At 41.3% G+C, this 22,680-nt stretch overlaps 1 protein-coding gene across 4 annotated transcripts in view; it reads left to right on the top strand.

Annotated features, from left to right (window-relative positions):
• Positions 1–22,680, top strand: part of IL1RL1 (interleukin 1 receptor like 1) — a 37,045-nt gene that overhangs the window by 4,540 nt on the left and 9,825 nt on the right. For all 4 annotated transcript variants that reach the window (XR_014149218.1, XM_031032488.2, XM_081833341.1 and 1 more), the window contains exons 2-9: positions 10,110–10,349; positions 11,167–11,363; positions 12,261–12,471; positions 13,734–13,908; positions 14,001–14,163; positions 16,494–16,565; positions 17,997–18,138; positions 18,238–18,374. Coding sequence is in view for 3 of the 4 variants with exons in the window: in XM_031032488.2 (XP_030888348.2) it covers positions 11,303–11,363; positions 12,261–12,471; positions 13,734–13,908; positions 14,001–14,163; positions 16,494–16,565; positions 17,997–18,138; positions 18,238–18,374 (961 nt within the window). In the remaining variant the exon portion in view is untranslated. The remainder of the gene's footprint in view (positions 1–10,109; positions 10,350–11,166; positions 11,364–12,260; positions 12,472–13,733; positions 13,909–14,000; positions 14,164–16,493; positions 16,566–17,996; positions 18,139–18,237; positions 18,375–22,680) is intronic.

The raw sequence follows: 22,680 nt of genomic DNA, 5'->3' as shown, positions 1-22,680 counted from the left end.
ACAAATCATGGTGACCAAGCAAATGATCTTAGAATGACTTTGCCTCCTCTGTCATTAAGGAGTATTTTGAACAAATCAGAGGTTGAATTCAAACCTGACTACTTTTGGCTTTTCTTCTTTCCCTGTCCTTTAGTATATGTGTGTTCCCACTTTAATTCCCCCTTTCTTCAATCTGTTAGTGATGGTTTGTGCCCCTGGCCTCTGACCCAAATGCAGAGCTACTTCACCCACCTCCTATTTCTCCTTCCACCTTTATAATGAAAACATCCTTAAGCATGGGATTCAATTCAGTAACAATCTATTTGGAGAGTAAATTAATCTTCATGCTTACCTAACAATGTTTGTTCATTTGTTCATTCAAAAGCTATTTATTGAGGACCTATAATGGGATACATAAGGGAATAAAACAGAAAAATATATATGTGATGCATAAGTCAAGGATTTTGTGTGTTAGAAGGTTATAAAAGTCATGGAAAAAATAGAGCAGAATAGGGAGACTGGGAGTGTAGGATTAGTTGAGGAGGAGGTAGACCTCATTAAGAAGAAAGTGAGGGAATGAGTTGGACAGATACCTGGTGGAGGGGAATCTCAGATAGAGGAGCCAGCTAGTACAAATGCTCAGAGGTGGTGGCAGGTGTGCGGTGTTCAAGGAAGAGGGAGGAGAAAGGTGTGCATGGAGTGGAATGAGGGTAGGGAGCACGGAAGAACCTGAATCAGAGAGGTGTGAAGGGTGGCAGACCACGGAAGGGCCTTCTTGTCCATTACAAAGAATTTGACTTTCATTGGATAAAAGGGAAGGCTTGAGAAGAGGAGTGATCGACAGGATCATGATGGTTTCTGCTCCAAACAGATTATAAGACACAAGGGAAGGACCAAAGAGACTGGTTTGGAGGCAACTGCCATCATCCAGGTAAGAGACGGAGGTGGCCTGGACCACCAGTGAGGGCCATGACAAGGGGGCACGTGCTTGGGCCCTGAATATACCTGCAAAGTAGATTCAGCGGGACTTGTTGATGGATTAGAGGGAATGTGTTGGAGAAAAATAAGCATAAGGACACCTCCAGGGATTCTTATCTATGCAGCCGTAAAGATGGAGTTACCATCAACCAGGATGTTAAAGGGCTATTGGAAGAGCAGGTTTTGGGGGAACAGCAGGAATTCAGTCTTGACAGGTTGATTTTGAGAGACCTAGGACATGGTGGAGGTGTCAAGTCTGCAGGTGAATACTTGAGTCTGAAGTTCAGGGGAAAAGTCTGCACAGCAGGTTTACCAGTGTGTAATCAGTGAGTAGGTGATGTTTAAAACCAGGAAACTGCTGGGGGAGGTCACCGAGGGGATGTGACAGGTGGTTGCCCCTCAAGCTGGGAGTCAGAGACTCATCCCCTCCTCCCCTATCCTTGGAATGTGGGTCCTGCTTGCTTTCTCCACTCCCAGAGGCTGTTCCCAGGGCATACACTTGAGAAAGCAGTGTGGTGCTGAGACCGTCTGGAGGGTATACATTCCTGAACCCAGTTAAGTCCTCTATACAAACTTCTAAGATTTGGCGGGCAGGTGCAGAGGTCTATTCGTCTTGCTGTTACCTCTCAAGTAAGTTCCCTTGCTCATTAAGACTGCCACCTACCTATCCGGGATGGCCTGCCTCTTTCTTCAGCCTCTCTCTGCGCCCCTCCCCCCGCCCCACGTATGGGGGCCAGTTTCAGATGACACCTGGGAAGCTCCCGAGGAGGTTGGGAACCAACAGAAACTGGATGACATCACATGAGGGATGAGTGAAGATAGAGAAGAAAAGAGCTCCAAGGACTAAACCATGAAGTAAGGGGAGAGGGGAGGCATGAAGGAGCAGCCAGTGGGGGTCCTGCAGGAAGATGCAGGAGAAGTCATTCACCTGTGACCGAGACACCTTCAAGGGAAGGTGAAGGCGGAGGACTGACCCTGGCTTTAGCAAGGACATGGGGGTAATCAGTGACAATGACAATAGCATAGTGCCATTATGATCTTATCGATTTATTAACAAATTGAAATTTAAAGAAAGAAATAATGCAGTGTTCCCAAAGTGGATTCAGATTCCATCAAGTTATTTACAAAACAATCAAGCAAACTATCCAAACAAGAAAAAGAAACAGAGAGAGAGGATGCTAAGTTAACAACTTATTTTAACTAATGCTGAATTCTCAACACTCCTCCAGTATTTTACACGGAGAGATCCAAATTTATCTTTTAGGGAAAAGTGAATACTTCTCTGCAGGGAAGTTTTATGGTGAAAATAAGAAGTTGCTCTTTTGTGCCCTCCTGGCCTGTCTCCTTTCACTCTTGAAGATCTCATTTAGTCTCCTGGGCTTAATTTCATCTATACACTGATATCTCCCAAATTTGTTTCCTTAGCCTGAATGTATTTCCTGAACGTCAGGAGCAAGCCCCCCTGTTAACGTGCCATCTTCAGCAGTATGTCTAATAGATATGTCAAGCTGAATATGTCCCCCACCGAGCCAATCTTATTCCAAAATCTGTTCCACCTGCAGTCTCCCCATCTCAGTGACTAGTAACCCCTTTGTCCAGTTGCTCAGGTCAAACCTTGGAGTCGCCTTTGGCCACTCTCTTTCTCTCACGTCCCAGATCCTATCCATCAAAAAATCCTGTCAGCAGTACGTCAATGTATATCCAAACTCTAGCCTTCTCTCACCACCTACACTGCCATCTCCCTCTCGCCTGGAGGACGACAGAACCTTCTGATTTGTTCTTCTCCTTCATCCCTAGTCCTCCTTAAGGGCATTTTCAGCTCCCATGCCATTCCTTGGCTTGAAATCCTCCAACAGTTTCCTTCTCACCGAGTATAAATCCAAGGGCTCAAGATGACTCATGGAACTTTGCAGGCGTGGATCGTCAGACCTCCAACCTGCTCTTACTTTTCTGCCATTTCTTAGTCCACTCGACCACGTGGCTCCCTGCTTCTCCTCTGACCCACCAGGCCCCCTCCGCTCCAGCACATCCACACAGCCTGCCCCTTCTGCCCAGGCTCTGCTTCAGCAGTGTATCCAATGTCCCCTTCCTGGTTGGCCTTCCCAGGCCCCCCTACTTAAAGTTCCATTTCTCCATCTCTCTTTCCCCTCCTCCTCTGTTTTCTTTTTCCATTTGTAATACCATCTAAAATCGGCTATAAATATTTTTTACTTCTCTATATTGTTTATGGTCTTTCTTCTTTGCCAGGAGGTAAATTCCATGTGGGCCGGTATTTTCTCCTGTCACTGTTTCGCTTGGTGCACTGCTGTACCCCCAGGATCCGAAACAGTGATAGACATCTAAGAGAGGCCCTCACGGGGGTCTGGGTTCAACATTTTGCACTTCCAAGCCCTATTGATGCAGAATTGGTATGCAGGTCCATGCTAATTATTAAAACACTGAAATACTTCCTTACTGATGAGTCCGTAGCACCCCTCAGCACCCCTCCCCACAACCACAATACCCTCCTCTGTACTCCCCTGGGACCTCCCCCTGATCCAGAAACCACAGGGTTAAGCCCAGCTCCTTTGCAGTGGCCGGGGTCCTTGTCACTGGTCAGTGCCAATGTGATGTTGTCTCTGTCAGATATTTCAAGCATTACCTTTGCTCTCACCCAAGAAACCACCAATAAGCCAAGCTGGTTGCTCATAATCTTATATAAAAAATTGAAATAAATTCAGGGAAGAAATTTACCTAAAAGTCTTTTTTTTTTTTTTTTTTTTGGGAAAAGGACAGACCACAGAGTTTGTTCTAGACAACTTGTTTCTGGAATTATTCTCCTCCCTCCCACAAAAAATTAACAGTTTTCTCTACGGGAATATTTATTTGGGGAAGTTTGATGACAAAACACTGCCAAGACCTCCAGTGGAGATTTCATCCCAGAAATGAAGCTGGGTCTCTTGACTTCAATACAGTGCTTTTCCTATTACATATGTGGGAAAATAAGACTTTATTTTATTTTACTGTTTTACTGGGAAATAACTAACTCAATTGAAACCAGAGATCTTAAATGCTGAATGTGATTTAATGATTATATTCAGTCATGTAATTACCATCCTAAACACCATAGAAAACATTTCTTCTTCCCAGAAAGCTCCTACCCACCCTTTTCCCACCAAATTCCCACAATTTCAAACACATGCTTTCTGATTCCCAGCAAGAGATAATTAGCTTGCCATTGAGCTTCATAGAAGTGTAATACATAATATATATTCTTCTGTGTTTAAGCATAATTTGGGGAGGATGGGCAGCACTTTATTATTTTTTATTTTGCAACAAACTCAAACTTACTGGATGTGATCTTTTCAAGATTCATCATGGTATTATATCAGTAGTTCCTTTTTTTTAATGCCTTTTCTTTATCCATTCTCCTGCTGATAGATGTTTGAACTGTTTTCTGTTTCTGATATATGAATATGGCATTCATAAACATTCTTTCACAAGTGTTTTGTGGACATGTGCTTTTAATTCTCTTGGGGAAACACTAAAAGTGGAATTGTGAAGTTGCAGAGTAGATGTTCCTTAACTTTTGGTTTTGTTTTTCGACTCACCAAGATGTACATGCAATCAAGTGCACACATTTTAGGTGTAAAGTTCAGTAAGCTGTGACAAATGTATACCGTATGAAACCATCATCTTAAATTCAGATATCATCCCATCAATTTCTCTTATTCTCCTTTACAGTTCATTGACTCCCACAAACTCCCTCCCATTACCTTTGCAGTTTTAGAACATTAGAGAAATGGAATCATACAGTGTGTACTCTCTTACACCTGGCTTTTCTCACGCAGCCCAGTGTTTCTAAAATCCATTCATATCGTGTTCTTCCTTTATTTATTGCGAGCAGCATGCCATCATGTCCATTCATGTGTTGCTGGTCACCAAAATTCTGTGACCGTTTGGGTATGAGTCTTTTTGTGGGCGTAAGTTTTGATTTCCTTTGGGTAAATCCTTAGAAGAATTTCTGGGTCACATGGTGAGCCGTTGCCAGAAGCTTCCAAACTGTGTTCCAAAGTCGTTTAGCATTTTACACTCCCACCAGGGATGGATGGAATTCTAGTAGCACCACAGCCGTTTGCCAACACTTGGTACTGTCAGTCTTTGTGATGTCATCAAATAGAATCTCATCGTAGTTTCAACTATTTACATTTCTCTAATGACTAGTAATTCTGAGCATCTTTTTTATGTGTTTGTTGGCCATCAGTGTATTTTGTGAAGTCGCAGTTTGAGTTTTTTTCTCATTTTTTAAAATCAGCCTGCTTTGTCTTCTTCACATTGGTTGTGTGAGTCATTTATAAATAATAGATACAGGTTTTCCATCAGATGTATAAATTGCATTTTGCCTGCCTGCAGCTTGGCCTATTCAAACCAATGAATTTAGTTTTCTCTCATGATTACTGAATTTAGTTTTCTTTCATGATTACTGATTTTCATATCTAGTCTAAGAAATATTTGTCCTTTCCAGTAGGAAGACTATGAAGATTTTCACTATGCAATTTTTTACAAATATGATCCATTTTGATTTTGATTTTGATTTGTGTATAATGTGAGATAAAGATATGTCTTCCATCCATACAGATAGCCCGTTTTTCCATCATCACTTGTTGAAAACTATGCTTTCCCATAGACTTATGTTGTTGCTTTTATCAAAAATCAATTTTCTGCGTGTTTGAGTCTATTTCTGGACTCTTTTCTTCTGATCCTTTGATCTATATGTCCATTTTGATGCCAACACCACACTGTTTCATTATTATAGCTTTATATTAAGTCTTAAAGTCAAGTTATATAAGTTCTCCAACTTTGTTCTTATTTTTGAACAGTATTTTGGCTATTCTATGCACGTAAACTTCCGGGTACATTTTAGAATTCTCACAGAAATTATAGATGCTGATTCTAATGTTGGGAAAATAAAGGCCAGACTGAGCCCAAGAGAAAGGAAGATATACAAGAAGTAAGTGAAGAATGACAGATGCGGGCTACAGGTTATAAAATCATCATAAAGTGTTAGTCTTAAGCGGATCTTTAGTCATTGCACAAGACTGCTGGCTGGTTTTCATTTGGCCAGCGCCTCTGTTTCTCCCTCCTCTCTGTCCTCAGTCCCCAGAGTTCCTTCTGGCTTGCACAACACTCTCTTCTTGGCCTCAGGAGTTTCCATGGGATGTTCCAAGAGTGACTTAGGCCTCACCTTACCATAAGATAGAAGGGAAAAGCCAGAGTTTCAAGGAAGAGATGGAAAAGCACAGCCCAAAGTACATTGTTCCTGCTCAGATTTGTATACAGACCTTTCCTTTCCAGACCAAACATTTCAACCCCTAGTCGGTTGTACCAGTTTATTCAACGAACATTTCCAAGCATCTACTTTGTGCTGGGCACTCTGCCAGGCATGTGAGCTGTATCCATGGACACAACTCACAAAAATTACCTCTTCTTCTAGAGCTCATAATCTAATGGTGGAAAAAGAATACAAACAAGAAACACAAATTCATAAGTAGAAAGTTAAAGGCTGGTGGGTGCCCCGTTAAAAGGCCAGAGCTGGGTAAGAAAATAGGGAATGGGGGAAGAGAAGCTGCCATTTAAAGTCGATTGATCAGATACTCAAATGAATGTTTTGACATCAATGTCCATGACTGCACTATTCACAATAGTTGAAGGTAGAAGCAACCCAAATGTCCGTGATTGAATGGATGGATAAAGAAATTGTGGTATATTCATACGATGGAATATTATTCAACCACTAAAAGAAATGAAGTACTGATATATTCTTCAACATAGATGAGCCTTGAATATACTCTGCTAAATGAAAGGAGCCAGACATAAAAGGTACTTATCGGATGATTCCATTTATATGGAATATTCAGAAGAGGCCGATCCAAAGAGGCAGAAAGCAGACTGGTGGTTGCTAGGGGCTGGAGAATGAAAGGAAGGGGGAGTAATTACTAATGGGAATGGGATTTTATTTGGAGTGAAGAAAATGTTTGGGAACTAGACAGAGGTGGTAGATTCACAACATTGTGAGTATACTAAATGCTACTGAATTGTCACTTTCAACTGATTCTGTTCTGTGAATTTAAGCTCAATAAGAAAAAAGTTACTCAGAAGTAAGAGAAAGGATAGAAAGAAGGAGGGAAGGAAGGAAGGAAGGAAGAAAAAGAAAGAGAAGAAGAAAGAGAAAAAGAAAAGGAGGGAGGGAAAAAAATAAAATTAAGTAGTCAGGGTAAGTCTTTCTGAGACTGTACCACAGGGACACTGACTTCGAGGAGGTGAGAGAATTAGCCTGGTGGGTAACTGGAAGAAGCTGTCCAGACAGAAGGAAGAGCAAGTGCACAGTAGAAACTGCCCTCGTGTGTTCAGGGTTGGAAAAGAGGAGTCAGGAGAGTGATGGATAGCCTCAGAGCTGCTGTAAGGGGGTTGGCTCTTCTTCTGGGTGCGGTGGGAAGACATTGGAGGCCTCTATGATCTGACAGGTTTTAATAGAATTTCTGGAGCCTCTTTATTAGGAACGGTCTGAAGGGGGGGACCGGTGGAAGCAGGGATAACTATCATAAGCTATTGTTGCCATCGAGGCTAGAGGTGAGGATGGCTAGGGAGAGGAAGGTGGCAGTGGAGGTGGGGAGAAGTGGTTGCAAGTAGAATGTGTTCGAAGGTGAAACCTATAGGATGTCCTGATGGATTACAGGTCAGATGTGTGAGGAAAAGAAGAGGCAATCACACATGGCGAGTTTTGGCTTGAGCAACTGGAGGGATGGAGTTGCCATCACTGAGATTGAAGAAGACTATGGGAGAAGTTCCTTTTCTTAGGGGTGAGGCAGGGAAGGAGTGTTGAGATCTCCTAGAGTTTGAAGTGTGGCAAAGAAGAATCAAAAGATAAGTACTCTGCCCAAGGTGACACAGTAGATGGTGTTGCCCCCCAGAGCCTTCCCCCCAGACCACCTACCACCACACAGGATCTGCCCCCCATCTGTTGCAGGCTCTAGAAACACCCCATCAGGAGAAATGGGAGGAAAGGGACATCCAGAATGCTCTCTAATGAAATGGGGAAAAGATTTCCCCTTTGCTTATTCTTGTGAAAATTCCTGAGTGAGACCCTGACCCACCTGGATTCATGTATGTGTAATATGACAAAAATGTCCTTGCTTTTAACGTGGCTTACAGTAAGACCAGGCCATACACGGCCAGCTCTGGAATATGATACTTACATCTTGATTTAGTTATGTTACCAGGCAAGACAAATGGAGAAGTCTTGCATGATATCTTGTAAGTTATGAAATATTTGAGTGCCACAGTCCAAATGCAAGTTGCTAGCTGTTACTCTGAAAATAAGGGCTTTTGGTTTTTGTTTATTTTTTTGGCAGAAATGTCAGTGAGTTAGATTATAAATAGGGACACGCCAGATTTCAAAACTATAATCTAAAATCTGAAGAAAATTATGGCCAAACTCAAAAGTCAGATCAAAGTTATGGCCAAATTAAGTGAGATTAATTTTTTTTATTTTTCTTTTAAGATTTTATTTATTTATTTGACAGAGAGACATAGCGAGAGAGGGAACACAAGCAGGGGGAGTGGGAGAGGGAGAAGCAGGCTTCCCCCGAGCAGGGAGCCCGATGTGGGACTCGATCCCAGGACCCTGGGATCATGACCTGAGCCGAAGGCAGACGCTTAATGACTGAGCCACCCAAGTGCCCCTAAGTGAGATTAATTTTTAAAATGAAGAGTAGTTCTGAGAAATCTTAAGAAGAGGGTATCTGCTAGAGAAACAAGCAGACACTGAAAGCTTTCTTCTTAACTTGACACGAATCAAAATCTCTGTTGTATTTATTAGTTAGAAACCCTTGCCTTTCACATTTTGTCTAAGTTATTATGAACCATTATATGTTTATGTTGGATGGTGTCATAGTAGTGAGAAGCCAAAGTGGCTTATAGAAAAGAGGTTTTCGGGAAATTAGACTAGCTTATTTTGTTTAATGACCCAGCCCAGAATTATAAGAAAGAAAGAGATAAGCAGACCCAATTCCTCAAATTGACACCAAACATGTCATGGTAAATCTCCTAGCCATGACAGGACTTTGTATTTCTTCCTCTCAGAGCACGTGACTGATGTCCAAACTAAGACTGAATCCCCAAGCAGATGGGCATGCCTGCTCAAAAGCACTTCACCTTGCTCACCCAGTGGCAGTGTGACCTCATGATTAGGCATCTAGCCTTTGGAGCCAGCCTGCTTGGGTTCTATCTCTTAGCAGTATGTAACTCGGCCAAGTTGCTTAACTTTTCTGGGCCTCAGTGTCCTTATCTGTAAAACGGACATTATGACAATAGTGCTTGCCTCCGTGGGTATTGTGACAGTGAAGGAGTTAATACATGTAAGTCACCTAGGACTGGATCTTGGCATGGAGTGAGTTCTAGATAAAGCTTCACTATTATTACATTATTGCGCGGGTCTGCAATTAGTCCCTGAATCCTTCGGAGATGTGGTAAGTTTTAAAAGTGAATTGAATTTACTCGTGATAGAGTCATTCCAGCTATGCATAGCTAAAATCTAATTTTGCAATTAACATTCGTTTTACATGGGGTCTGAGAGTTGAAGACTATGGTCTTCCTAACAGCCCCCTTGAGGTAGCCTTCTTACTCATAGTTTCCCTCTATGCTCCTGAACTCCTTAGAAAAACTGCCCTTTTCCATCCAAACTGATCTGAGTCCCTAAAGGGACTTATATTGGAGGAGCTGACATGCTGGGGGAACCTGGTTTTGGACGAGACTGTGTCACATTCTGGACCATAAGCAGAGCCTTTACAAACCTCTGTAAAGTCTGGCTTACTTTTCATTGCTTGTCCCCTCATTCGTTTTTGGAACTCTTTGCACCAAAGCTGCCAAAGCTGGATGAGCTTGTTTAGCTAGTGTTTGCTAAATGAAATGTTGAGGGATATCTGGAAAGGCAGACTCAAGGCCCCAGGACTTCAAGATCACTGAGAACCCAATGAGTAATAATATAAGGGCAATAAACAGCAAGCATTATTTAGCTAAAGAAACTGATGCTAAAATAAGGGGAGATGGTTTGATTGCTTCATCTAGAGGGATTACTCAGTGTTGTCCTTATGTTTAAATATTTATGTACCAAGCTCAAGAATTCTCGGGACATGATGCACCAATATTTTTGAACAAGTCATGAATTATGACTAAAAATCAAGTTTCAGTGTGGGTGGAGTGAAGAATTGCAGGATGCCTTCGAGTGTCTCCCCTTCAAAAGGAGAGAGTGCGTGCACTTGAGGAGACTTCAGGGGCAGAAATCACAAGAGTTGGAAACTATTCTTAGCTTAGCCATGGACTTGGAGTTCATTCCCTTCCGTCCTTCAGTTTGGGTAAGCATCAATTACTTATCTAAAGTTTATAATAAAAACTTCTCCATACACATAATAAGAAAAGTACCAGTAATTGATGTTTAGAGGAAATGTGCTTTCTTAAAAGTCTGTTTAGGGTTGTTGTGTCTATTGTTCTATTTGCTAGTTTCTGTATTAGCTCAATCCCTTCCCTGACTTTTTAAGAAAAAGCCATCTAGTTAAATGATTCTCTTGGTGAAAGGAAAAAGAAAAACACGTAATATTTTTCACAGACCTCCGACTATTCTCAGAAAAACTCTGGTGAACCTTGGGGACAAGTGGAAGCAGGGACACAGTTTTGAGGGTTTGGTGTTGTGTCTAGGACAATTACTTAATGATTAACGCTCGACCCGTCACTTTCCTATATTTTGAGTTGTTCTGTGATGACTATGTGCGTGTACGCCTGCATGTGGGTCACACAGGCATGCAGGCAGCCCCCAGCCTGTGTGGCTATCTGTGGTTTTACCTTGGCATTTGTAACATTGTATTTTCCAGGGTCTGTTGAATTTTATAGCTTTAATTTGTTTCAAAAATAGAAACTAGTTTTCTTTCCTCCTAATTCAGCTTCTTCCAGTACATTCTCATGATACTATGAAATAGGGTGACTATTGTAAGCCCTACATGGCCCAAAGTTTCAGTAGGAATAAATGCAATGTTTCATGTCTGAAACCCTGCTGTTATACATATTTATACCTAATAAATACCTGTTGATTGATTAGTTCTCCTGGGGGGGTATTGAATAAGTAAAAATCATGACAATAAATATTTTGCTTGTGATTTTGTATGATTTATGTTTCAGTAGAGACATTGAAACTCTATCCTGCTGTAAACCATCAACCTCCTAGGGGAGACCTTCACCATCATATGTCACGGATTCACCTTGAATAATCTCAACAATCAATTACCAACACTTGCTCTGGATTGATAAGCTGACAATGAGACTTTGGGTCTTGGCACTTTTAACAATTCTTGTACATTCCACAGCAGCTAAGTTTAGTAAGTACTGCTTTTCAACTAAAATTGTAAAATTTTAAAATTAAGTAATTCCAAAACCACTTGACTTTTTTTTTTTTTAAAGATTTTATTTTTTATTTGAGAGAGAGAGGCAGCACGAGCTGTGGGGAATGGCAGAGGGAGAGGGAGAAGCAGACTCTCAGCTGAGCAGGGAGCCCGACACAGGGCTCGATCCCAGGACCCCGAGATCATGACCTGAGCCAAAGGCAGAGGCTTAATAAAACCAACTAAGCCACCCAGGCGCCCCATCATTTGCCCTGTTTTAAAACTGCTTGCTTCTGGTTGTTCCTGGAAAATTCATTTATGCTCTGCAGTCATTCTTTATCACTAATCTCTCAGGACAGATTCTTCACAACAAATGTATCATAATTTTAGTTTTACCTATTTAAATACATCAAAATTTAACCTGCTGCCTGCACGTAGAAGAGAGAGAGATGTGGCTGCTTTCTCACTAGAGCAATGTCAGAGGGTTAGCTCCAAGTTGATGCACTAATCTGTGGTACCCAGTAGAACATTTCATAGAAGATCTTCATCATTTACTATTCTTTTTTTTTTTTAAGATTTTATTTATTTATTCATTAGAGACAGAGAGAGAGAGAGAGGCAGAGGGAGAAGCAGGCAACCAAGGAGCAGGGAGCCCGATGCGGGACTCGATCCCAGGACCCTGAGATCATGACCTGAGCCGAAGGCAGACGCTTAACGACTGAGCCACCCAGGCGCCCCATCATTTACTATTCTTTCTCAATGAAAGTGTCACAGAAATGGTCCTTTCTATATTTAATCCTAGAAGGATAGAATATAAGAATTATAATGTTGTTCTATGATCATTTCAGGATCCCATTTATGCTTTGTTTGTTTGTTTGTTTTTTGTATCTGCAGGCAAATCATCCTGGGGCCTGGAAAATGAGGCTTTAATTGTGAGATGTCCTAGGCAAGGAAGGTCTCAATACCCTGTGGATTGGTATTACTCAAAAACCAACAAAAGTATAACCACCCAGAAAAGAAATCGTGTATTGGCCTCGGGGGAACGTCTTAAGTTTCTCCCTTCCAAAGTCAATGATTCTGGAATTTATACTTGCATTATCAGAAGGTATTAACCAGGCAACCACCATAATCTTTGGCTTGTTCCCTTTTCTTTGATAATTAATGGTGTGAGCTGTCCTTCCTTTCCTTTCCTTTCTAGACCTTTGTGGGACAGCTGAATTTATAAAGTGGTTTGAATAGAAGAGTACTTCTAGGAACACCAACAGGTTGGGGTTGGGTGATTATGAACTACTTAGAGGTAGAATGGCAAGAATTAATTTGTAGTCCAATTAGGAAAAGACCTAGATTTCCTAGTGACCAAGAGAACTGAGAACAATCACTCACTTTGGCTGGAAGTAAGAACAAACCAGCAAAAAGACCCAGTAACCTAGATGTTGGGTATCAAGGAGGCCTATGGTGGGTGCAAAAGGGCTCTCACCAGTGCCTTAAACCTGAGAGGTAAGCTGAAGAGGGTTGTATAAGATTGTGTGCCTGCAAATTACTTACCCTACATATATATTGTTAAATGTTTTGATTTTGTGCCTGTATTTGGTACATACAATATGTCAGATGAACTACATCAAAATGCAGGATGTGTATAGTTAGGTGCCTAGGTTCTGAGGTCAGACCAGTTTTAGTTTCAAATTCATGTTCTGTCACTAGTTGGCTGTGTGATGCCAACAAGTGACTTCTCTGTCCCTCTCTGTCCTTATCTAAAATACATATGATAATATAGCCTACTTCAAAGCATCCTTATGAGAATAAAATAATGAAATGTTAGCACCATGAATGGTACATAGAAAGCTCTCAATAAATACCACTTATCTTTGTAATATCCTTGGCATGAAAAGGAGATCTAGTGTATAAAGAAATGGCGAGGGAGTCATTTTCAGGGCTACCACAGGGGTTATGATTTATCTCAAAGGCAACACAAAAAGTATTTAAAACTCTAGATTTTTATAGATGTTTATTTATTTATTTATTTATTTATTTATTTATTTATTTATTTGGCAGAGAGAGACACAGCGAGAGAGGGAACACAAGCAGGGGGAGTGGGAGAGGGAGAAGCAGGCTTCCCGCCGAGCAGGGAGTCCGATGCGGGGCTCGATCCCAGGACCCTGGGATCATGACCTGAGCCGAAGGTAGACGCTTAACGACTGAGCCACCCAGGCGCCCCTATAGATGTTTTTAAATAAGAAAACAATCCCTGTACATCAGTTGTTTGAAGAAAAAAAAAAAGCAATATTAAGTAAAAGCTTAGAATTGGGTGAAGTCATTTCATTTCATAATCCTGAGTAACTTTTTAAATCGTTTGACTTATTTTAATAGTCCTACCTTCAATAAGATTGGATATGTAAACGTCACCATATATAAAAAACAACCAGAATGCAATATTCCAGATCATCTGATATATTCAACAACATGTGGATCAGAAAAAAATTCCAAAATATATTGTCCTACAATTGACCTCTACAATTGGACAGCACCTGTTGAGTGGTTTAAGGTAAAAGGACATTTGGGGGAAATGGATGAAAATTACACAAAACAGGTGCAAGTAAAGAGTCGCTGAAAATGGAATGGAATTTTTCATTGCAGAATTGTAAAGCTCTTCATGGGCCAAGGTATCACATACACAAGACCTTTGTGCTGATTGACAATGCATCTAGCAAGGACGCAGGTTATTATACATGCAAATTTATGCACAATGAAAATGGACTCAATTACAGCGTGACGGCAACCAGATCATTCGTCATAAAAGGTAAGCTACTGAATTTAACAAAATACAATATTTGAAAAAAAAATAATGTAGGAGGAATTGTGCCCTTCTTGTTGATTTTCCTAGACTGCAGACCCCCTTATCTGCAGGGGATATATTCCCAAACTCCCAGTGGATGCCTGAAATAGGGAATAGTACTGACCTTATATATACTATGTTTTTTCCTACCCATACATACCTATGATAAGGTTTAATTGATAAATTGGACATGGTAAGAGATTAGGAACAATAACTAATTATAAAACAGAATGATTACAACAAAATACTGTAATAAAAGTTACCATAGATCTTAGCAAACTCAGCATATGAAGTTTTTGTCTTTCCTTATTAAGTCGAGAGCTTTTACCTTTTCACCTCAAGGAAGTGCTCAATGGCCTCTCTCTGGCTTTTCTGCATTGCCTGCATCATTACTCTTGTGCTTTGGGGGCACTATTAAGTAAAATAAGTGTTACCTGAACACAAGCAGCGGGATACCGTGACAGTCTGCTCATAACCAAGATAGCTATTAAGTGGCTAAAGGGCATGTGGCAGATAGAGTATGGATCTGCTGGACAAAGGGACGATTCATTTCCTGGATGGGACGGAGTGGGGCACTGTGAAATTTTATCATGATACTCAGAACAGTGAGCAATTCAAAATTTATGAGTTGTTTATTTCTGGAATTTCCAATGTAATCTTTTCGGACTGAGGTTGACCGTAGGTAACTGAAACCCTGAAAAGTAAAACCGGGGATCAGGGGCACGATTATACTTCACGGTCCTCCCTGAGATGTCCTCCAGCTTCATCTCATCTTGCACATTCTCTACAACAGAGCAAAGAGCTTTTCTAAATGTGCTATCAAGATCTCAGGAATTTTAGAGGGAGTTTACACTACTAATCTAAAGCCAAATCTGTTCTCTCCTCTATGACTTAAACTTTTCAAAGATGGCATGATCTGAATCCTAACTTAATAAACTTTTTTTTGGATGGCAACATAAGTATTCGCCGAGCCAGATTAACTTTCCTTCTCCCAATTTGTTGTCAGAAGTTCTGTAAGTAGAAAAAAATCTATTTAATCTCTAATATAACTAACTGGATTAGAAATTTAGTGAGAAGTTCTATAAAGGGATAGATAGATATTGTTGGGTGGCTTTTAATTGTCAGCCCAAAGTTATCAGGAGGCAATAAGTACGCAAGACTGTTTATTTGGGATCAAATAATTGCAATTTGGGGTACACAGATTTGGGTAGCAACCCAACTAGTGTCCCACTAGGGAGCAAAAGTCGGGGGATTTTAAAGCAAAGAGGGAATGCATGTAGACATCGTTTACAAATAATTCTAATGGGTATTAGCAGTAGAAAGCTAACCTTCATTTAATATAATTGGTGACTAAGGCTATCACAAGCAAGTCTCTTATTGTACCAAGTTGCAGATGTTTGGGCTCATTCTTGGAATATTTATAGTCTCACTAGTTCAAAAGTTCATGGTTCTACCAGTGAGGACATGGGGCCCATCTCCTTAATGGCCTCCTGGCTCCATTTCAAAACCTCTTGACGTAAGTGACACCATTCCATTTCACCTTTCACACAATTCTGGCTTGCAATACCTTCTACATTATCAGTGACCTCAAGTAGATAATTTGATTCTAAAGAGTGTTTTTCAAATGTTAAAGTCTATAAAACCTATTGGTGGTGAAATACCTCACCACCAAGGGTATCAAATCTATAAGGAGTCAGGGTTTCCTTAGCATCACACTATTCTGAAATAAATGAGAATCAAGGGGTGTAGAAATGCAGCAGTCCTCCAGAAAACCCCCTTCACTGTCTCTAGGCATCAGTGCCACAGAATTTCCACAATGGTGAAACTCTGTGAGCGGAAGTGTGGGCCTATGTGTTTATCATGGTCATAGGGCTTTTTTTTTTCATTCAACAAGCATTTGTTAAGTACCTTATATATGCTGTTGTTTCATGGGACTGTTGAAATCTTCCTTCCTGTAGTGCTGTGCTTATTCTGTAGAACTGTGGTTTTCTAGCAATTGCCAGGCCATGTAATTTATTTAATGTGTTGGATTAACATTTGTTTTAATGATATAAAAGAGAATAGGAAATATGAAAGAGTATCATAGGTAGTAAGGGAAAGTATTACTTGAATGTTTTCTTTTTCGTTTGTGTGTATGTGTGTGTGCATGCATGTATTTGTTGCTGTGTGTCATTGTCAGAAAAATTTGAGAAACATTGCCATGAAATAGGATAGGAATATGAAAACACAAGCTTTATAATGATCACCATCCAATGCTATCTTAATATTTATACTCTCTTTGTCTTTGATTTAAGAGGAGGAAAGCTTTTCTTGGTTTCCAGTAATTATAGCCCCTCTGCAAAATGAAACAAAAGAAGTGGAAATCGGTAAGAAAACTTTAAGAATGCTCTACGTGTTACCTGGAGAATCCTTCCATATGACTCTTGATCTGAATTCCCCAAGCATGGGTCAGGCAGTTAACACGATGGATCTTGGGGATTAAATGAAATGTGATGTGTGGAAATATTCACCTGGGCACTTGCTAATATTAGGAATACCTAGCGATTACATCTGTATTGTACTTGTAACTCATGGTGCTTTCACACGTACATTTTACTTCATCCTTACTTCTCTCCAGGAGGTAGACATTGTTCCCAATTTATGCTTGTGGATACTTAGGCTCAGGTAGGATCAATGACATGCCCAGGGGTGTGAATAATCTATGATAGAAGGATAAGAACCCAGGCTTTCCGACTCTGCTCATCTCTGTGTTCTCTGGTTCCCCACCAGAAATGAGATACAGCTCCAAGTTCTTGGCCTATAAGATAAGTCCCTTCACGAACTGGTTCTCACTACATCCTGGCTCATCCGCAGCTGTTAACCCCACCTGCCCCGTGTCCCCACCGCGCTGACCCCGTCACAGTTGTTACACTGATTAAGGCAGCATTTCCACATTCTTTCTTGCTTTTGTCCATGTTGTTCCTCCTTCTCATCTCTCAACAGTGAGCTCAAACACCACTCCCCAATGCCACCCTCCTTGCCTGCCACCAGAACCTCCATCCGATCAGGTCCAAGGAAACCATTTTCGCATATGGCATGGCAGTCCTGCTCCCTAGAATGACTTCTCCCTCTGTATTCCCAAGTCACTTGTCAGTTTTTCTATAGAAGACTAGAATACCTTGTATTTTAATCATTTGAGTGTGCTGTTGTCACCCTTTGAGACACTCTGCATTCCTCACCCCTCTGCATACTTCTGGACCCAGGAACCAAGGGCTCGGTAAGGGATGGCTAAATGCATGTCCCCAGGCATGAGGGCAGCCCCCATGCTTTCAGCTCAGGGCCGAGGAAGCCTCAAGTAAAAGGAGTTGTAATAATGGAGAGTGCTCTTGAATGATTCAATACTGGGACTGTAGCTGGGTCCGGCAAAACACAGTTTTACCAACCAAGGGGCTTCCAGAAAGATGAAGAGAATTCAGTAAAAGGAGAAAGATGTGGAAGAAAGAAGTTACAAAGAAATTCCAATTTAGATTAAAAAGAAGCCCTACCTTATAATCTGGGATTGATGAAGCCAGAGTTATTTAGCTCCTTAGTTTACGCAGCAGATGAGAGGCAAGTGGGAGCAGAGCTTCCTCCAAACTGAACGAAGGGGGTGGAGGCAAGGCGAGGGCCTGGGACAGAGAGGGAGGTGCTAACGATAAGGGAGGGGAATGGAATCAGTTCCTGGCACACACCAGATGTTCAATGATTTTTTTCACATTGAACGCACTACTATTGGCAGAACTGAATTTTACCGGTGAATTTCTTCACTTCTCACCTAGGAAAACCAGCAAACATACTCTGCTCTGCTTGTTTTGGGAAAGGCTCTCGGTTCATGGCTGGCGTCCGGTGGAAGGTGAACGGAACCATAGTTCAGAACTGTGGTGAAGCAAGAATTCAAGAGGAACAGGAGAAAAATCAAAGGTATTTTTATATTGAGGTTAAAACATTCCCTTTTCCTCCCACACAATTCGCAACAGCAAAGTAAGCATTGAAAGTAACATGTCCCCTTTTTAATTTTAGCAGTGAGCTGACTTGTCAGAACACCATTTTAAGAATAGATGATGTGAGAGAGGAGGATTTGTCCCTGAAGTATGAATGTCTGGCTCAGAGTTTGCATGGTTCGATACGGCACACCGTAAGACTGAAGAGAAGTCCAAGTAAGGAGTGTTCCTGAGACTTTGGTCACCCGAGTTAGCTGCATCAACTATAAGCTGAAATCATTTTCTTAGAGAACAATGTGTTGGAGTGTGGCTCTCAAGACAATGGAAGTGGCCCATCTCGTAAAATGTGCTTCTCCTCTTAAGAACACTGACCATTTGTAGTATGGTTTCCCTAGTTGCTTCTCTACAGCTTTACTTTCTCCTTCTTCCTCCCCTCACTCTTCTCCCTTCTCCCACCCCTTCTCCTCTCCTGGCTTCACAGTATCCCATTATACATAGAAACCATCATTTATTTCACCAAATACATTGTTTGGCTACATGTCTTTCTTTTTCTGTCTTTTTAAAGATTCAATGTATTTAAACTAAAAAAAGAAAACACAACCTGTTCACCCATTTCTCCCACCCCCACTCCTATCTCTGGTAACTACCAATCTAAATGTAGGTAAAACTCACGGGAAGTCTGGTAGTTCAGCTCATTTCTTTACTATATCTGTTATTCAACATGCAATTCAGGTACCACCTTTTGTGAGGAGACTTCCTTGGCCACCAGTTTGGAGTCTATATTCCTTCCTGGTGTTCCTGTAGGGCCCTGTCTCTATCTCTACACTCCTCACACTTACAAAAATCTATCTGAGAGTCTGCTGAACGTGACTCTAAGCTCCATGAGGGCATGAATGGCGTCTCATCCATCTTCGTGGCCTCCGTCTGTAGTGCAGTGCCTGGTACCTAGCCTGCACTCAATAACAATTTGTTGAATGAATAAATGAACGCATACCAAAGTTATCGAGGAAAATGATTTTTGTACATTTCCATTGCTCTAGCTATAAGGCCTAATAATTCAACAAAGCAACAGTTTACATTTATGTTTGTTAGGGTGGATAACCTTCCCAGTAACTTGGAAAGGCCAAATTGGTTAGTTTTATCTGAATCTAGCATGCCTTTAATGACTTCATTATAATTTGATGCAATAAAATCTAATTATAACAAAAACAGGAAACTGACTACTCTTCAGTAGATCACGTTCAGACACTATATATCATCTTTTAAAATGTAACATTCTCTTTCACAAATAATCAGCAGCATATGGAAGCAAGGTGGAGAGAATGATCTGTCTTGGGTACAGGTAATAAGAAGACACATTGTAAAGAATCTGAAACAGCAATAAGACCATCTAAGTCATTGTGCTTTTTTTAAAAAGATTTTATTTATTTATTTGAGAGAGAGAGTGAGTGAGAGAGCGAGAGAGAGAGCATGAGTGGGGGAAGGGGCAGAGAGAGAGGGAGAAACAGACTCCCCTGCTAAGCAGGGAGCCCAACACGGGGCTTGATGCAGGGCTTGACCCCAGGGCCCTTGGCTCAACTCCAGGATCCTGGGATCATGACCTGAGCCGAAGGCAGATGCTTAACTGACTGAGCCACCTGGGCACCCCAAAGTCATTGTGCTTTTAATCATCACCTTACCCAGACATCACTAACCAATGTCAGTGATGACATATTCCTCCTCTGGGGGGGAAGACTGCTTCTTCCTCCCACTCCCTTGGTATGTCATTGCATGCAATGATGTCAACAAAAATAGTTTTACAACCATTTCCTTCCTGAGCACCTGTCAACTTCCTCCCCTGTTTGCATTTCCAGGCAAAGACTTCCTGTTTGTTAGATGAAGCACTGAATCCAGTATAAATGGGTGGGGAGAAAAATATGGTATTTTTACACTTGTCACTCCATGCACAACTACGTGGAAATTATTTAATGTGTTTGTCACGTAGCCAAAGGGAGAGTTAAGCCCTCAGTTTATACCCCTAAGTGGGATATAGCCCAGATTGATTTGGATAAACACACAGAGGTACAATGTGATGAAAAAAAAATTGGGGGTAATAGATAAGCAGACCACCAATTTGATGTGTTCATGTTAAGTCTCTGCCTGAGGTGGTGCTTGGAATTTTTCCTTTAATTTAGACTTAAACCACTGACTTATAAGTTTTTATCAAACAAACAGAATCATGACATTGAGTGCTATCGAGTTCCATGGGTTGCCAGGTTTCTACTCGTAATAACGGAGTCGCCCCAGGACATATGGACCACATCATATTGTAATATCTCGGCAGTCTGGTGGTGGTAGCTGGCACAGTGGATCCCCAAGGAGAGGGGAAGCTGTGCCCTGCCCCTCGCCTCCCCCCCGCCCCTGCGCCAGAGCTGCACTTGCCTCGATGTCCCCATGCCTTGCTTACGTTGTCACTTTATGAATGTTCTCTGATGACCTGTGTATTGGAATTGTTTTCATGTTACATGTACTTCGTGACTTTTTTCCTTCTAGTTTACTTGTATGTGCTACCCTTCCCCTGGTTTTCTTCAAATAACATGGTTACACTCTGTTTTGACAACTGCGTACATTAAACAAAAACTATTGCTACAGCAGTTTAATTGTCACAGTTAATTCCTTTATTTCTCATCACAAAATAAATTACATTATCTCGAATTTCAACAACAAGAACTTTAAAAGCTTATGTTCCCGTGATTAAATAAATATTTGACACTCATAATAACAGTAGTACACATTTATTCATTGTTTCCTTTGGACCTGTCTAAATATTTTCCATTTCATTTCTTATTTATTTGATCAATATCCCATGAGGAAGAGACTGTTACTATCATCCAGTTTTGCAGATGAGGAAACTGAAGCAAGAGGAGGTTGAAGAACTTACCAAATTAGAGTTAGAGCCAGGACTCAAACTTAGGCAGTGTTTTCCTGTTTATAAACACTTTCGGAAAGTATTTAATGTTTAGTTACATTTAGTTACAATAACATACAGAGTTATTTATACAGATGTAAAGTCATGAACAGAAAGATATTGAACTTCAACTTTCTTTACTGTCTTGGATTAACTTCTTTCCTCCCAGCGGAGGCAACCAGCCATATGTGCAGTTACTTCACCACGGTCACCCCCAGAAATGTGGGTTCCCAGAGGGTATCCAGATAGGACTTTTATTTTATTTTTTTTAAAGATTTTATTTATTTATTTGACAGAGAGAGCGAGAGAGCACAAGCAGGGGGAACAGTAGAGGGAGAGGGAGAAGCAGGTCTCCCGTGGAGCTGGGAGCCTGATGCGGGCCTCGATCCCAGGACCCTGGGATCATGACCTGAGCCAAAGGCAGACGCTTAACCACCTGAACCACCCAGGCGCCCCCAGATAAGACTTTTAGAGAGAGTGACCTGGAGGCAAATCCTGTTGAAATGCTTTCCTTAGGGAGTATTTATCATTTAAACTGATGACAGTGCAGATAGTAAGCTCTCTGCCAATTTCCAGTAACAGGCCTCCTCCATCGCCCCCTGGTTTTGAATCTCTTTGCCTTGGCCATTCTTGATTCACAGGGCTGGATACTCAGGATGCTGATGAGCTATGGGAGGAATCTGTGAATATGGATGAATGATTTTCTATGGAAAGACTGGGACCCCCTTGCTTTGAGACTTCAGACAAAAAATGCAGGGAGAACGCTATAAGAGACAAATCTCCTTTGAGATTCTTCTCATGGTCATCTTTAAGTGGAACTACTTGTAAGAGGATAGTTAATTCTAAAGAGAGAAGTAAACTTAAGACAGCCAAAAATACCATTAATGAGTACAACTCTTGTATTCAATTTGTACATATCTGTTACAAGTCCTTGAAATTGGGAACCATCTCGTGTATGCACTTTGTGCAACAGTGAGTACGGGACACAGTTCAGTGACGAGAAGAGTAAGGGGTGTGTTTAGAACCTAGAATCCCAGTAATCTGACTTCTCGATCAATTATGCTTTAGAGACTTACACGGCCCCTGTCTCTTCCCTGCTTTCCAATGCAGTAAGACCCCAAGACCTTTTGATTTGTTCTCCTTAATGCCCCAACACCAGGTGTATCCGTTCCTTTCTCATTATTACATGAGTCTGAACCCTCCTTATCTTTCACCACAAGTATTGCAGAAACTTCCTGTCCATTTTCCTCTAAGTAATTATGGTCTCTTCTCACAGAGACAAATCTTCCCCTACCTTCAGATTAATCTTGCTTGTCAGCCCCTTTCATTGTTAACACCCCACTCAACGCTCCTCAGTGGCTCCCATAACCTTCCCAAATAAAGGGAAAATGCCTTAATGGGAGCGTCAAGTCTGGTCAGAACCTAATCCTGACCCACATTTCTTATTGTGTCTTCCACTAATTCCACACACTAGATTACTCTAGTTCCTCAGAGAACACACCACATCTCTGCCCTCGGGCTCACAGCGGCCCCTCTTGCCAGGAGTACATTTTCCTTGTTTTGCGGTTCTATAAT

Source organism: Leptonychotes weddellii, chromosome 10 (genome assembly GCF_054177405.1).
Source record: "Leptonychotes weddellii isolate Sample4059 chromosome 10, ASM5417740v2, whole genome shotgun sequence".
NCBI lineage: Eukaryota > Metazoa > Chordata > Mammalia > Carnivora > Phocidae > Leptonychotes > Leptonychotes weddellii.
This window is presented reverse-complemented; position numbering and strand designations above follow the sequence as displayed.